The following is a 15,258-nucleotide window of genomic DNA, read 5'->3' on the forward strand; positions in this document are numbered from 1 at the left end:
TCTGTAGGTGGTAAATAACTAAACGTAAGAGTTCAGTTCAATACGGTGTTAATGCACCTCCTAGCTAGGACGGGATGTATTGGCTTTGGGTTTTCCAGAAGGTGTTGGACAGTTTTGCGTTCGTCCTGGAATCACCGGTGCTTCTGGAGTGATGCGCGCTTTTGAAAGTTTCAGCGAACTGGGAATATTGGATCTTTTGTAGCCATTTCGTTACTTTCTCCCAAAACGAAACAAACTGAATACATTCGGTTGATATTATTCTATTTTTCTTTCGTTAATTTGTTAAAAGCCGTGAAAATGGACATCCTTTTCTTTTCAATTATTTTGTTATTTTTCGATAAGGCTCATTCATCGTCCCGTTATGGCAAGGATTTACAGCCTTATATGTAAGTAAACTGAAATATATATTTTACATACGCTATTTCTCTTATAATGTAAAGTTTTGTACACATTAACCTGTAGCCTACGTGTTTCACCCATTTGAAATATTGAGCATTCTTTTTCTTTTTTTCACCACAAATACGGTAAACACATTTTTCCAAGGTAGAATAAGAATTGTGACATTGTGGTAGCCAACATGAGCGTGCACAAACTTGTGTCAATGTTCAAGATCCAGACAATGAGCACGGTCAAAGCTGTATCGGTCGGTTTTTAAGAAAGGTATGCACCCTCAGAAACATCTCTCATTTGAGGATGAGTACACCGTTTTTGTCTTCTAGTTGTGCGACAAGTGAAATGTATTCAAATATAGCCCTAGTCTTCCTGTAATATTAATACAGTAATTATTTAGCAACAACCAAATCACAGTGTATAGGCTCAGCAACATCCACCTTGGCCTTATGGCAGATTAAACAAGCTTGGACCTTGTGGACGTTTCCAGATGAGTTATTTGACATTCAGGTGAACAACCAAAGACAATTTATAGTTTATAAACTTAAATAACATTTTGGAGAAAAGTGCATCTGTACACTAATTCTGAATCAATAATACCAACTTTTTCTTTCACTTCAAGTATTATACCAGAGGACAGGTTTGGCTGCAGGTAGTATCTTGTGCTGCTCTGCCCAGCTTTTTGAAAAGTATGAGGAATTCCCCTAAAGTATTTTTTAAAGCCAACAGCAGACTTCATAAGCAGCCTGTCATTTTTCAACACACCTAATCTCCCACCAGGGTATTCCAGTGGAAGCCCCCCCCCCCCCACCCCATGTAATCCTTCTCCATCTGTCTTCGCTGGAATGTCTAAACTGTCACAAAAACATCGGTCTGATACGCTTCGCTCGTTTGTCAGACCCAGCGGTTGTGTTTTGACACGATAAGTGTTTCGCCTGTGCCCTCCTGCAGGCCTAACGTGTGCGTGGAGCAGGAGGTGAGACTGGTAGCCCAGAGGCAACCATGTGTGCAGGCCTTCACACGCATGGTCAAGGTGTGGAAGCAGGGCTGCCTGGGCCAAAGCTGGTGCATGGGATACGAGAGGAGGTGAGTCTGTCTGTGGTCTGTCTCTATAAGTACGCAGCCTTCCATCTGTCATACATGTATCTCCTTTGTTCCTCGATCTATCCTTCATGCACCCAGCAATTGAACTATTCTTTTCCCCGACCACCCAACCATCCCTCTATCCATTCATTGATTCACTCCTCACCCTCACCTTATTGAGTCACTCACTCACTCACGCACTCAGACCCAGAGCTCTTGGACAAGCTTTGTGTGCCACCTATTCAATCTGGGCATTTCCAAGGAGAAGCTGTATAACTGTGGGGAAGAGTGTTGTTCCAGCCTCCCCTGATCCAGCCTCGGCTGATCCAGCCTCTGCTGATCCTGCCTCCCCTGATCCTGCCTCCCCTGATCCTGCCTCCCCTGATCCTGCCTCCCCTGATCCAGCCTCCCCTGATCCAGCCTCTTCCTGCCTCCCTTTACTCATCACTACATCTCAGGAGTTTCTCTCTGTCACCCGGCCCCGCTTTCTCCATATATTTACAAAGTTACAAAGCTTGCTTTGATGGCACCCAGGGCCACAATTAGGCACCGTAAACAAAGCTTTTTTCCACAAGACATAATGACTGGAGAGGAGGGGTGTAAAGTAAAGGGTTAGACAGCCACACTGCAAGGCAGAGTCTGCCAGTCTCACACTTTGAAAGAGCAACTTGAAAGACTGGGGTTTTTTTCTTCAGATTACTAGGCTATCAGGGACTTAAAAGAGTTTGTTGATTATCAGACTGGATTTGTTGTTTTTGTCTACTATGTCATTGAGGTCTGACCTTCCTCTTAGAGTCCCTGAAACATACACATGGACACACACAAGCATGCATGGATACACACACACACACACACACACACACAGACACACAGAGGGCCCAAACAGAAACAGAGTTTCCCAGGGTGCTTTGTAGTTGCCTATTCACATGAATCATGATGTTGTATCCCTCTGACACCAGGACGGCGTACTACACTGCCTACAGACAAGTGTACAGACAGGACTACCAGACCGTGTACAAGTGCTGCCCTGGATGGTCCCAGCTCAACGGGGAGGCTGGCTGCCTCTATCGTAAGTTCTCCTACTTTATTCCCCCGTTGCACCAGACAGTATTAGCACATTTTCATAGTGTTCATTTAACAGTGTTTATAGAAGTCCATCTCATGAGAGCGGACCTGCGTAAACGCTCAACGAGTGAAATGGTGGTGTTAAATGCATTAAATGAACACTTTGAAATTTGCTGGCCGTGTATATCTTGGATATCATTCCAGTCAACTCATGTTCCTGGCGCAGAGATCCAACAGATGGGCAGCTTATGCACACGTACCAGGGAGGGAGGCAGCTCAGCTACTCTGATATCAGTTATCAGAGGAGGAGGTTTGTGAAGTACTAATGGAGTCTGTCTTCTGGGAGGACAGCGCGTGAAAGGAGGTGATAGTGAGTAGGGTGGTGAGAGGAAGGGCGTTTCAAACACCCGCGGCTTCCTCGACCAGGGTGGGAGTGCAGAGGTCAGGGGGAGGTCGAAGGTCAAGAGGTTCTTTGGTTGAATGTGGTATCCTGCAGCTGTCGTCGGAGAGTTCCATGTTCACAGCGTCTCATTTGTGGCTACAAAATGGACATGTTCATGGCTGTCAAACTGACTGGGGAGGACAAAAAATGAAGCAGCAGCAGCAGCAAAAACGTATTAAAAAAATGAACGCTCTCATGTTAAACTCGTAACCATCTGTTGAGATTTGTGTACTGAGATGTCATGTTTTACAATCGAAGACACACAATAAGGGATCGAGACATGTTGCAAGTGCTGAGTGAGCTGACTGGAGGTAATCCTCTGGACTCTTGGCCTGGTCCAGACACACTTGGCTCAGCAGGGCTCCCGAGCAGGCTGCGTTTCTCTCCAATAATCTGTTCCTTTCCCTGTGCCCTGTTCCCTCCCTTTCACAGTTCTGACAAGACAGGCAAGTATAAAATAATATACTCCAACTTTTTATGCAATCCTGTGAATGTGAACTCTAATAGGTATAATTTCCCATTGCGAGGTATAAGCCTAAAAGTGGACAACATATTGAGGCCTTTACTTAAATAGCGTAGGCACCTCGGGGGATAACATTTTGGAATGAAACCCATCCCTGGTGTCTGCAGGCTGGCCTGTGTGCTTGCCTGTCTTCCAGACATGTCTGTCAGTTTGTCAGGTTTCTGCATGACTGCAGAACACCTCATGGTGTTCTCTTCCCTCATGAACCATGTGGCTGTACACCCATGGTCCAGTCTTGGAACTACTGAAGTCATGCCCTCATGTTCCCACCTTTCTGGTTGTAGCAACGGGTAGAACTGGACTTTCAGGCAACCAATCCACTTATCAACTTAGTCAACCAACCAACAAGCAAACCAGTATTACAAGTATTACAAACCATCCATCCATCCAACCACCAACTAATCAACCAATCAACCATGGTCTGGGTCCTGAACACAGGAGCTGTGATCCACAAGGAGAGGAGCACATGTGAAAAGTCCTGGAAGAAGATCACAGAGCCACTGTGTTGATCCTCTGCTGCCTAATCCTCTGGCTGAGGTTTGGAAGGCTCTTTGGGAACAGTAGAGCTGGAACTGGCTGATGTTTCCAGCCATCAATGGGCAGAGTCTGATCTCTGTGTGGATAGACTTAGCCCCGCTCTGCCCCTCTCCGGCCAGGCCTGGACCCTTTGATGGGATTTCAGAGCCCCTGATCCGCATCGTATCGCCTGCATACCTGAGGCATCACCCCTGGAACAGCCCCTGGTCAAAAAGCCTGGGCATCCCTGTACTGTCCTGACTGGAATCGACCATAAACCTCTTAGCATGGTCTATCCTGTGCCCAGACAGGGACCACCCTGTGTGCCTTTGCCTTTATGCCCAGGCTACAGATGCAGTCTCTGGGTACTGGGCTGAGGGGAGGGGGCTGGGCGGGCTGGACTGGACTGGACTGGGCCAGGGGCGGCAGGGGTATCATCTCCTGGATGTGCCTTTCAGCAGGGTCTCATCATGGGGTGCCTACTCTCCTCAAAGCCCTCTTTGTCTCTGGGGAGAAGGGTACAGTATTAAATTATACAGGGAAGCATTAGGCTGTCTGCTCGAGCCCGAGTCTGGTTTTGTTTTAAAACACACACACACACAAAGAGGCGTCTTAACAGGCACTGCCCAGCATCTCCCCTGCCTAGTTCTCGGGTCCTGCTTTTCTGTTTTTTTTTTTGCGTGACAATGCAGACTCTCTTCGACATGAGGCCGGCCTTTTATCTCGGTAACTTAAGATGTGTCAGCACTTGAGACGGGAAAAACTAATCACTCTTTTCTCTGAGCCATTGAACCGGGATAAAAGGAAGCTCACGACACAATCCAGCCTTTCGTTCTTTCGCGCACTTAGCCGTGTGCTATCTCTAAGTGTTCCTCATTCAGCACAGATCAATCCATGAGTCCTTGTTTTCAACAGTGACACATTACATCCAAGGGGAGAGAAGGGGGAAAAAAAGACATGGCTTTAGAAGAGCCTTTGGGAACGCCAGAGAATGAGATGGGAATGTGTGTGAAGATGGTGATTAAACGTCTGGCACCTGTGAGGTCTTTTTCTATCCTTCTCTTTCCCTTGCTCTCCTCCCATCCCTCCCTACACCCACGCTCTCTGTGCCTCTCTCTCTCGTTTTCTGTCTTGCTGTGTGTGTGTGTGTGTGTGTGTGTGTGTGTGTGTGTGTGTAAATCAGCTCCTAATACAATGTGAGTGTAAGCTAGTTAGGCTAATGACGTGTGGTTATTGAGAGGCAGTTGAGCGAACTTAAGTCTCATCTCCCTGAAGAAAACCTCAGTCTCCTCTCTTCTCCTCGCCTCTTTTCTCTCTTCTCATCCCATCTTTTTTCTCTCTCTCTCCACCCCCCTCTTCTCTCTCCTCTTCTCTTTTCCTCTCTACTCTCTCTCCTGCATCTCTCTGTGTCGTATCAGCTATGGAATCCAGCTGCTTTCTCTCTCTCTCTGCCCCGCAGAGACACTCTGGCCCCACTCACTATTATACTACATGTGCCACATATCAGGCACTGCGGTTTCCAAAGTAATTTACAGGACAGTCAGAGCTTGCATGATTCACTATGTATGAGCAGAATCCCAGTTACCTTCACCTTGTAGTTAAGCCATGAAGTCTGGCTAGGATCTTTGGTGCTTTTAAAGTGTAATGTGGTCATTCACTTTCTGCTCTTATTTGGTCATTAAAAAAATTTGAAGGAACCCATCTGTAGGAACAGTTCCCCTGAGGACCAGAAGATGTTCTATTGGCCTGGTTCCTTCTCCTCACTCTGCTCTGAGTGGTACAACAAAGCCAACAGAGGAAGTGAATCTCCCATCGGCTTCAAACACTCTTCATCCGTTGTTGAGTCGACAATCCATTGAAGAGCTTTCTTGTTTGTTTCTGTGAAGCCACCAATTGACTTGGTGACTATCTGACCCTCTTCAGAGTCAGGAGCTCTAGACTGGGCTGATGGTGCTCTGAGAGGAGGAGGAAGAGGACTTACGTTTCCTCCACCCCTCTGGCCTTTCAGACCTGCCCATCAGCAAGCCCTCAACAACCAGCCCCACTCTTGAGTAGGTGGAGAGACAGAGGTGGAGAGAGACAGAGGTAGAGGGAGAGAGAGGTAGAGAGAGACAGAGGTAGAGGGAGAGAGAGAGGAACGGGAAGAGGAAGAGGAAGAGAGACAGACAGACAGGGACACACAGGAGTGGAAATAGGCAGTTATGTTGATTGACACCGTGGCAACAATGAGCTTTGTGACAGGAGGGTGAGGAGTGGAGGACAATGCCTCCTCCAGTTTGTCTCCCTCGTTAGCCGCTGAAAGGGAACTGGCCCCCTTTTGTGGAGGTCCAGGGCTGGCGGAGGGACAGGGGAACCGGGCTGGGGAGCAGGGCGAGGGGACTGTCTGGCCATGGGTGGTCTTTGTGTGTGTGTGGAGGAATACCGACTGGACCCCAGGAACACGTCTGTTGAGACTGGGGCGACACAGACAGGAAGACATAAACACAGAAGCACACGCACGTGCACACACACACACAGAGGCCCATGCGTATACATACACCCACCTACAGGATCGTACACACACACACACATACATACAAACAAGGTCTCACCAGCAAAGGGCCAAAGCTCCTTTGTAATAAGATAATGCACTGCATGTCACTCTGCATAAGCTTTCACCCCACATGTGACTGCTGAAGGATGTCAACACACATCATTAATGTAAGCTTATCCAACGGAGCCACACAGGATTAAACAAGGTTGTCATTCTACGTGTTAGTAATATCCTTCACCAAATTGTGTTTTTTTCTTTTCCTTTTCTTAACTAATAGCCTCCTTTTGTGACTTGTGGTCTGTTGTTGCCGAGACTAGACAGTCCTGCGATAGACACTCCATACTATTCTCATCCACCCAGCTGTATCCCCAGCTTCCCACCTTGCTCCTCCCATCCTTCACAGGAATCTATCCCTCCAGGGATTTGTGGGATGCTTCAGTCAATCCAACAGACTCCGACACACCATTCAGCAGACAGCCGATGTGTCAGATTGAACTATAAAGGCTAGAGTTTTTTTCTTTTTTGGGGGGGTTAATGCATAACTTTAATCAGACATTGTGGGAATGTTCCGGAGGCTGTTTGGGCGCGGTGTTCCCCCCTGGTGTGTGTGTCGTGGGCCCTGGGCCATCAGAGAGACCTGCCCCTGGCCTGCCCTGCCCGCTGCGGCCCGAGCCCTTTCATTTGACACATTCCTCAGCAAAGCAAAAACATGATTTACTGCCTGAAAATACAGTGCAGCGATCACCCGCGTACCAATTACCCAGCCCTGTCAGAGTCAACGGCTCCAGGCCCCTTTGTGCCTGTGTATCCCCTCTCCTCCACCCCCACCACCCCAGTTAAGGGTCCCCCCCCCCCCCCCCCCGCCTGTCCTTCTCACTCTTTTGGGGTCAGACAGATTGAGGGAGACCAAACAGGCAGGCTTCTGAAGGCTGGTCGCCGTGGAGATGTGGCTGTTCTCTCAGGGCCGGCTTCAGCTGTTCTCTGGTCACGTAGTCTGTCCACCGAGACTCATTGACCCTTTCTTCATTTCTTTCGCCCTCTGTGTACATCTCATCCATCTGTCTTTACCTCTATCTCTTTTGTATCTCTCTCATGTTGCATCTTTGATTTCTCTCTCTCTTTCCCCCTCTCTCTTTCCCTTACTTTTTTCTCTCTCTTTTAATGTCTCTCTCTCTTTCTTTCTTACCCTCTTTGTGGAAGATGTTAATTCCCCCAGATAAGGTGTCTTTGTAACAGAGAGAAGCCAATCACAGAGACCGATGAGAGTGCGTCTTACGCCGTTCGCCACACTGCACACCGCATTAAGGAAATATGTCAAGGGACATAAAGCAGACTCAGGAAGCGTGGAGGGGTGAGGGGAGGTGTGGGGTGAGGGAAGGGGGGGGGTGCATGGGGAGATGGGGGAGACGGGAGGTGTGGGGTGAGAGGAGAATGTGTAGGGGGGGCGAGGGGAAATGGGGGGTTGGGGGAAGAGGGGGGTAGGTGAGGAAAGATAGGGGGCGAGGGTGAGGGGGGCGTGGAGGGACGGCCAGTCCAAAGATGCCCTGGTGGGCTGCCAGGATGTCCATGCCTCCACATTCTAAAAGGGGAGAGGGGGGGGGGGTGATAAGGCCCTTGTTAACTACCGCTCCAAGACTGGATTCCTGACCCCATTTCATTTTTCAGAGATTGGACACGCTTTCCTGTCAGCACAGTGAAGAAGCGTTGGGGCCCGGAATTTTGATGGGCTTTCACAGATGGTGATGATGTCACTGTCCTGATGAGACAAAGTTGACTATTAAACTACAACTCGTCAGTAACGTTTTGTCTGCATCATGGGGGACAGTTAGGAGTGTCTTTGTACTCTACACACAGAGTCTTGACATACCAACGTTGCATACATTCTACATTAATGTCAACTACAGCTCTGGAAAAAAATTAGAGACCATTACACCTTTTTCTTCCTTTTAAATGTTTTTGTACCCTTCTGTTCCTTACTCAAAATTGTCCTTTTCAACTTTTGGAAAGGAAAGAAAAAGGTGCAGTGGTCTCTTAATTTTTTCCAGAGCTGTAGTGGACGTTAATGTTGAATGTATGCAATGGTGGTATTTTTCCTGGGCTGTTAGCATTTTGTATTACCTCACATTTGACATCAGATTCACTTAGCCGACAATTTATCCAGAACAACATACACATAGCCCTTGTAGAAATTGCAGCAGAATATCAAGAATCAGAATTGCGTAGTTCTAACACAATTTCTGTTGTTGGAATAAAGGAACAGTTTGTATTTACCAGGCACAATGCAGAACACCTACATCTCAGCTACCAGACACAGTGCAGAGCACCTACATCTCAGCTACCAGACACAGTGCAGAGCACCTACATCTCAGCTACCAGGCACAGTGCAACTCAACCACAGTGCAACAATAACAATCACGCACAGTGCAGGAAGAAAAACCAAATCTGGAGGGCATCAAACCATCAAACCATTTACCCAAAGTAAACCCTAATCCTCCATATCATGCATGAGCCTCACAGCAACGTCGATGTTAATGGCTCAGCTCTAGTTCAGTAGTTGTTGGAAGTGGCTGTGCTACTGCAGCCAGATTGTCTGTGGGTCTGGAAGTAATCATCCAGACATTACAGATGAGGAGTTTTCTAGTGTCCAAAGCACAGTTTCCCTATTGTTTGAATTTGGGGGCGAGAGAGTAGTGAACACAGATAGACATGGTTGTATGTTGGCTGGAGCCAGTGTGTTGGCTGTGTGTCTGCCTGGTAAAGGGATTGTGGAGAGAGATATGAGGTACGAGAGAGAGTCGTGTCAGTGAACATGTGTGTGTGTGTGTGTGTGTGTAAACATCATGTCGGGTAGCTGTGTAGTGAGTGATTGTGTGTGGGGTGTGTGTATGTGAGGGGGAGAGGCACAGTTTTGTATGTGTGCGAGTGTGTGTATGTCTGGGTGAACACAGTGTTGTGTATGTGACAGACGTATGTGTGGTGTATGTGTGTGTGTGTGTGATTGATTGAACACAGTTTTGGGGATATGTGTGGTGTGTGTGTGATTGAACACAGTATTGGGGATATGTGTGGTGTGCGTGATTGAACACAGTATTGGGGATATGTGTGGTGTGTGTTATTGAACACAGTATTGGGGATATGTGTGGTGTGTGTGTGATTGAACACAGTATTGGGGATATGTGTGGTGTGTGTGTGATTGAACACAGTATTGGGGATGTGTGTGGTGTGTGTGTGATTGAACACAGTATTGGGGATATGTGTGGTGAGTTTTGATGGCTGCTGTCGTTGTGAGCTGATGTTCCCACAGCTGAGCAGGTGTCTGAGTGGAGGAGTGGACGGATGTTTAGGCTGAGGGCCCCGCACTCCTGGGACCCTCTGGAGCCAAATGACTCTTTCTCCTCTCCTCCTCTTCTCCTCTCCTTTGTTTATCACAGTTCCATATGATTTCTCCAGAATGATCTAGACTATGACCCAGCAGCAGTTGTGCCTGACCTCCTGCTCAGTCGTCCCCTGGCTGATTACAGGGCTCAGCTAGAGGTGTCGTTGTCCTGGACAGAACCAGCTGCTCTGGTCCTTTCAGCTCATTTCCCAGTCTCTCCTGTCCTGCTCCACACATACAAACACACACACATACACACACACACACACACACGCAGGAGACACAAAGACACAGGCTGCTGTCGTCATGACAGCAGTCCTGGTCAAAAACACAGGGAAATGTTGCAATGAATCACGACAGGGAGAGAAATCACCTTAGGTTATACTGAAGAGCCTGTCTTGTTGAAGGGCATGTCAACTCTATGACTCTAAGACCTTTATAACATATTAACTCTACAAGTCAGTGTTTGGTGTGGTTTGTAGTCGTTTGTAGTGAAATATGAACAAGTGACCACATGTGGGTCTTAAATGTCTTATTTGATATCCAGAAGGCCAGAGGAAGTGTTGATCGATCATGCAGCTGCCAATTGGATTAAAGGTGCAGAACAATTCTTGTTTGGCAGAGGCTTGTCTTTTGAGTCAGTTGCTGTCCTCCCTTCACTCTTTTTCTTTCTCTCTTTTATGTATTTCCTCCTCTCTCCCTGTATTTTTCCATCTCTCTTTCTCATTCGCTCTGTCTGTTTCTTTCTCTCTTTCCAGCTCTCTTTCTTTCCATCTCTCTCTTTCTCTTTTGAGCTTTTTCTCTTTCCATCTGTCTCTCTCTCTCTCTCTCTCTCTCTCTCTCTCTCTCTCTCTCTCTCTCTCTCTCTCTCTCTCTCTCTCTCTCTCTCTCTCTCTCTCTCTCTCTCTCTCTCTCTCTCTCTCTTTCTCCATCTCTCTCTGTCTCTCTCTCTCTCTCTCTCTTGTTTTCTCTCTCCCTCTCTTTCTCTCTCTCCAAATTCAGTAGCTCTGGTGCCATAACTCTTAATTGAACGCATACTGTGCTTAAAAGAATGCATGCAGACACACACACAAACACAAACACACACACACACACACACACACACAGTGCAAACACATCCACACACAGTACACACTCTCACATTAAGTGCACACACAAACAGACACACTTGGAGGTGAGGGAGTGACAGGGATGGGTTGTGTGAGGAATGTGCGCCTGAACTTCTGAGTTTGTGTTGCTCAAGCTGCCTAATGCTGATCGTTGAATCCTCCTTGAATTTCTCCAGAGCAAAGTATCTGACTGTTTGAATAAGAAAGAAAATATTATGACACGACCTTCAACCTCCTGTCTCACATTAATGACCTCTGCTGCATGCATGCATGCTTACAGCGTTGTAACAACACGCTACCAACATGCCAACAACATTGCAATCTGTCTAAGCCCACTAACACAACAGACCAGATACCGTAGCAATTAAGAGGCACCTTCTAAAATCCTATAGTCTGAATGCTACATATTACTGTATGATGTCAAGGGGAGCATTCTTATAGTTGAGAACATTATTGGATAAACTGTATCTTCTCTATACCAGAACACAGTTCATGTGGCTCTGTGTTAAACCATCCCACTTAAACCATCCCAGCCCCATCTCTACACCAGCACTTAAACCATCCCAGCTGACTCTGTTCTCTAAAACAGTCAGATTAGGGATTTGTCTTATTCTGTTCTTGGCAGACAGCCTGACAGCCACTTTGGTGCTCACAGACAACCAACGGGTGGGGAGGTCCTTAAATGGGAATGTGTGTGTGTGTTATTGCCATTTGTGACGAGTACATTTTCATTGGAATTCTTTGCTCCTGAAATCCCTAGCTATCTACACACATGTTTATATATAATTGAAATGTTATCGTACAACAGTGTGATGCTGCCGATCAGGACACTTTTTTAATGATGCAGCTGAAGAACTTTCTGTGTGTGTGTGCAACATCAAGGTCCATCTCCATCAGATGTGAACGGGCTAATGATGGTGCCTCGCTGATAGAATGAGGTCAAAGTGTCCAGCCCTGCAGACGGTGACATCTGCTTACACCTGCCAGGTGTTGGTGCCCCTCTCACCTCTCTCTCTCTCTCTCTCTCTCTCTCTCTCTCTCTCTCTCTCTGTCATCCCATCCCTCCATCCCTCCACCTTCCTGTGCAGCGGTGTGCAGCTACGGCGTGTGTTTCAACGGGGGCCAGTGTCGGGCGGGGTCCACCCAGCTGTGTGACTGTCCCGCTGGCTTCAACGGACCCAGCTGCCAGTATGGTGAGTACAGGGAGCCGCTCGTTCTTATCTTGTGTCCGTCTGTAGTGGCTGTCATCCAGACTCTCACTCTCTTTTTCTTATGTGGCTCTATATTTCTGTCTCTTTCTGGCTATTTATCTCTTTTTCTGTCATCCTTTCTCTTTTACACGTATTCACGATTGAGCCACATGTGCAGTGAGGGAAATGCCAGAAGTTGGTGTAGCAGACAGCTCTGTCTAAAATGTCATTAAGGTCGATAAAATCCACAGATATCCGCTGTTAACAGAGAGCAGTTTGTTATGTAGTTAATGTAACTCATTACTGGACATTGGGAAGGGATTGGTCAGGCTCATCTGATGCAGTCTTCTCACCGAGCTCAGCTAGTGATCACATTTCCCCGCAAATGACAGAGAATCTCCTCACATCAACATTGAGTTTCTGGACCGCCTGCCCAAGAATGTTATCACCGGCCCATTGTGGTAGTCCGGTAGCAGTGAAGGATGTTGTTGTTTCTGTGATAGTTCCACACACGGCAGGAAATTCCACCTACTGCTTGCCTTTCACCAGACCCCCCCCCCCCCCCCATCATCTCCAGCCTCATCTTTCTCACCCCTCCCCCCACGTCCTACCCCCACATCAACCTCGACAGACTGCCTGAAGCAGTGAAGGACATCCCTTGCTCCATCAAGTTCTGAGCTAACAGGAACCGCTGAACAATAGGAGTCTCCTTTATGTACTGTGAGGAGAGATGGCCCAGCCCCTGGGGAAAGAGGCTTGTGACCCTGGGGACGAATAAGCCCACTTCTGTGTCTGCCTGGGAGCCAGAATATATCTTGACAGAGTTCAAAAGTCTGTGAAAGCCTCACAGCTGTGTTTCCACTGTTTTGAACACAGAGAAACCTGTCTATGTACTGAGCTGGTCTGTGTGTGTGTGTGTGTGTGGGGGGGGGGGGGGGGTGAGGTGCTGTTTGTGGCTTCTGATTAGAGCTGGACTGGTGTGGAGGCCCAGCTCTTGGTACAATGTGTCCTTCTCTCCTCTCTCTTTCCTCCCTTCATCCCTCCCTGCCCTCCAATCCTCTTTTTCCTCCCTTCCTTGCTCCCTCTTTCATCCTCTCTCTTTCCTCCCTTCCTTGCTCCCTCTTTCATCCTCCGTCCTTCCTCCCTTCCTTGCTCCCTCTTTCATCCTCTCTCCTTCCTCCCTTCCCCCTCCCTCCTCTTTCCTCTCTACTGCCTCCTCTCCATCCCTCCTTTCACCATCCTGTCTCACTCTGGCCTTCTTTCTACGTCGCTCCTCTGCCTTCTCCTCCCTGGTCAGAGCCCCTCACTAGGTGTGTGTGTGTGCTGTGTTCTAATGGCAGGCCTGGAGAGAGCCTGTCTCTCACCCAGGGGCCTGATAGCGCCCCATCTGTCTCTGCTAGGCCAGAGGGGAGGGGCTCTTCTCTCTCTCTCTCTATTTCTCTCTGTCTCTATGTTTTAAATCAGAACGGGAAAGAGACACTTTAGGTATCTCTCCTATACCTCCCCCTGCTTAAGTACCCACACAAAGACTACCCCCCCCCCCCCCAATCCACACTCCCCTCTCCCACCCCCAGTACGCCCATCATTGTTCAGCGGGTGAGTGATACCTGTCGTCATTTACCCCCCCCCCCCCCCCCGTTTTTTTATTGCTAGACAGTTATGCAGAAGACCCCCCACCCTCCCTGGCCCTCCTTCTCTTACTGCAGCCTATTAGCTCATGAATAGAGTTTCCACTTATATTGCCTTGTGATTGGCACTGAATGGGGCATTGTCTGAAGGGAAGTGGGCCTGGGTCCTGGGTTCTGCCTGACCTGAGGTGAATTCATTGGTCGTGGGAGAAGTGGGCCTGGCCCAGGTGGGTTGGAGAGGTCCGAGGAGTGGTATATCAGTGAACTGGGCCCATGTGGGTCGGAGAGATGTGCTGGACCCAGTTAGAGTGGACATGAGACCCAGTTGGGAGGACAGCAGTAGAAGGTTTTGAGCATAAGATCATCCTAGAGGGAACTTAAACACCATCCTCATTACCCACATTCCTAGAACACGCGCGCGCACACACACACATGCACACTGTTATTATGATTCCAGTCAGTGCAACGGTATGTTCACCATGCCTTCTCAGAAAAAACAAAAGGATGTTCACTTCTCTGTGTTTGTCTGTGTTTTGGGTACGTGTGTGCTCTGTAGCATGTCGTCACATGTTGACACATAAGCCATAGAGGCCGTGATGGTGCCCGCTTCACGCATACCAACCATCAAACATTCATTCATCATTTGGCGACTCGCTGTTGTTGTCAGCTGTTCCTGAACATTCCTTCCACAGACGGGCCATGGCGTGCGGTCGCTATGGCTTGTGGTCGCCATGGCGTTCAGCACTTGGCTCTGATGTGGCTGGCCAGTGTTTGTGTGTAGACATGGGGTGTGTGTTTCTGTGTTCCTGGGCTTAATTAATACTGTTCTCTCTCTCTCTCTCTCTCTCTCTCTCTCTCTCTCTCTCTCTCTCTCTCTCTCTCTGTCTCTCTCTCTTTCTCTCTCTCTCTCTCTTTGCAAGTCTTTCAGAGACACACAGACACAAACACACACACTCACACATACACATTCAGAAAGACAGACACGCACATGCACAAACGAACACACACAGATTTATTATTTCAAATGAAAAAGTGTTATTACAGGTGAATGATGACATCCATCAGTGATCTCCTCATCATTTACAGTACACATTCATAAGTATGTATCAACATATTTTACAGTACACATTCATTCATATGTATTGACATAATTTACAGTACACATTCATAAGTATGTATCAACATCATTAACAGTAAACATACATCAGTAGATTTCAACATTACCTGCCATAACTACTATTGATGGTTTACATCACCTTCTGGCCCACAGTCGAGGTGGTCTTATTCTATATTTATTACATGGTACTACAAGTGTTTATCTCAAACTAAAATTGTTCCTTCTACATCAAGGTGTCACATTTGTCACTCACAGATAGTTACACAGTTACCTTACTTTAATACAA

At 47.7% G+C, this 15,258-nt stretch overlaps 1 protein-coding gene across 1 annotated transcript in view; it reads left to right on the forward strand.

Moving 5' to 3' along the window:
• The first annotated feature begins 297 nt into the window (after positions 1 to 297).
• megf6b (multiple EGF-like-domains 6b) overlaps positions 298 to 15,258 on the forward strand; it is a 58,172-nt gene continuing 43,211 nt past the window's right edge. Inside the window, exons 1-4 of the mRNA XM_084706056.1 lie at positions 298 to 386; positions 1,342 to 1,476; positions 2,433 to 2,542; positions 12,126 to 12,230. Coding sequence (XP_084562182.1) covers positions 298 to 386; positions 1,342 to 1,476; positions 2,433 to 2,542; positions 12,126 to 12,230 — 439 coding nt within the window. The remainder of the gene's footprint in view (positions 387 to 1,341; positions 1,477 to 2,432; positions 2,543 to 12,125; positions 12,231 to 15,258) is intronic.

Source organism: Hypomesus nipponensis, chromosome 9 (assembly GCF_054491055.1).
Source record: "Hypomesus nipponensis isolate SF chromosome 9, ASM5449105v1, whole genome shotgun sequence".
Taxonomy (NCBI): domain Eukaryota; kingdom Metazoa; phylum Chordata; class Actinopteri; order Osmeriformes; family Osmeridae; genus Hypomesus; species Hypomesus nipponensis.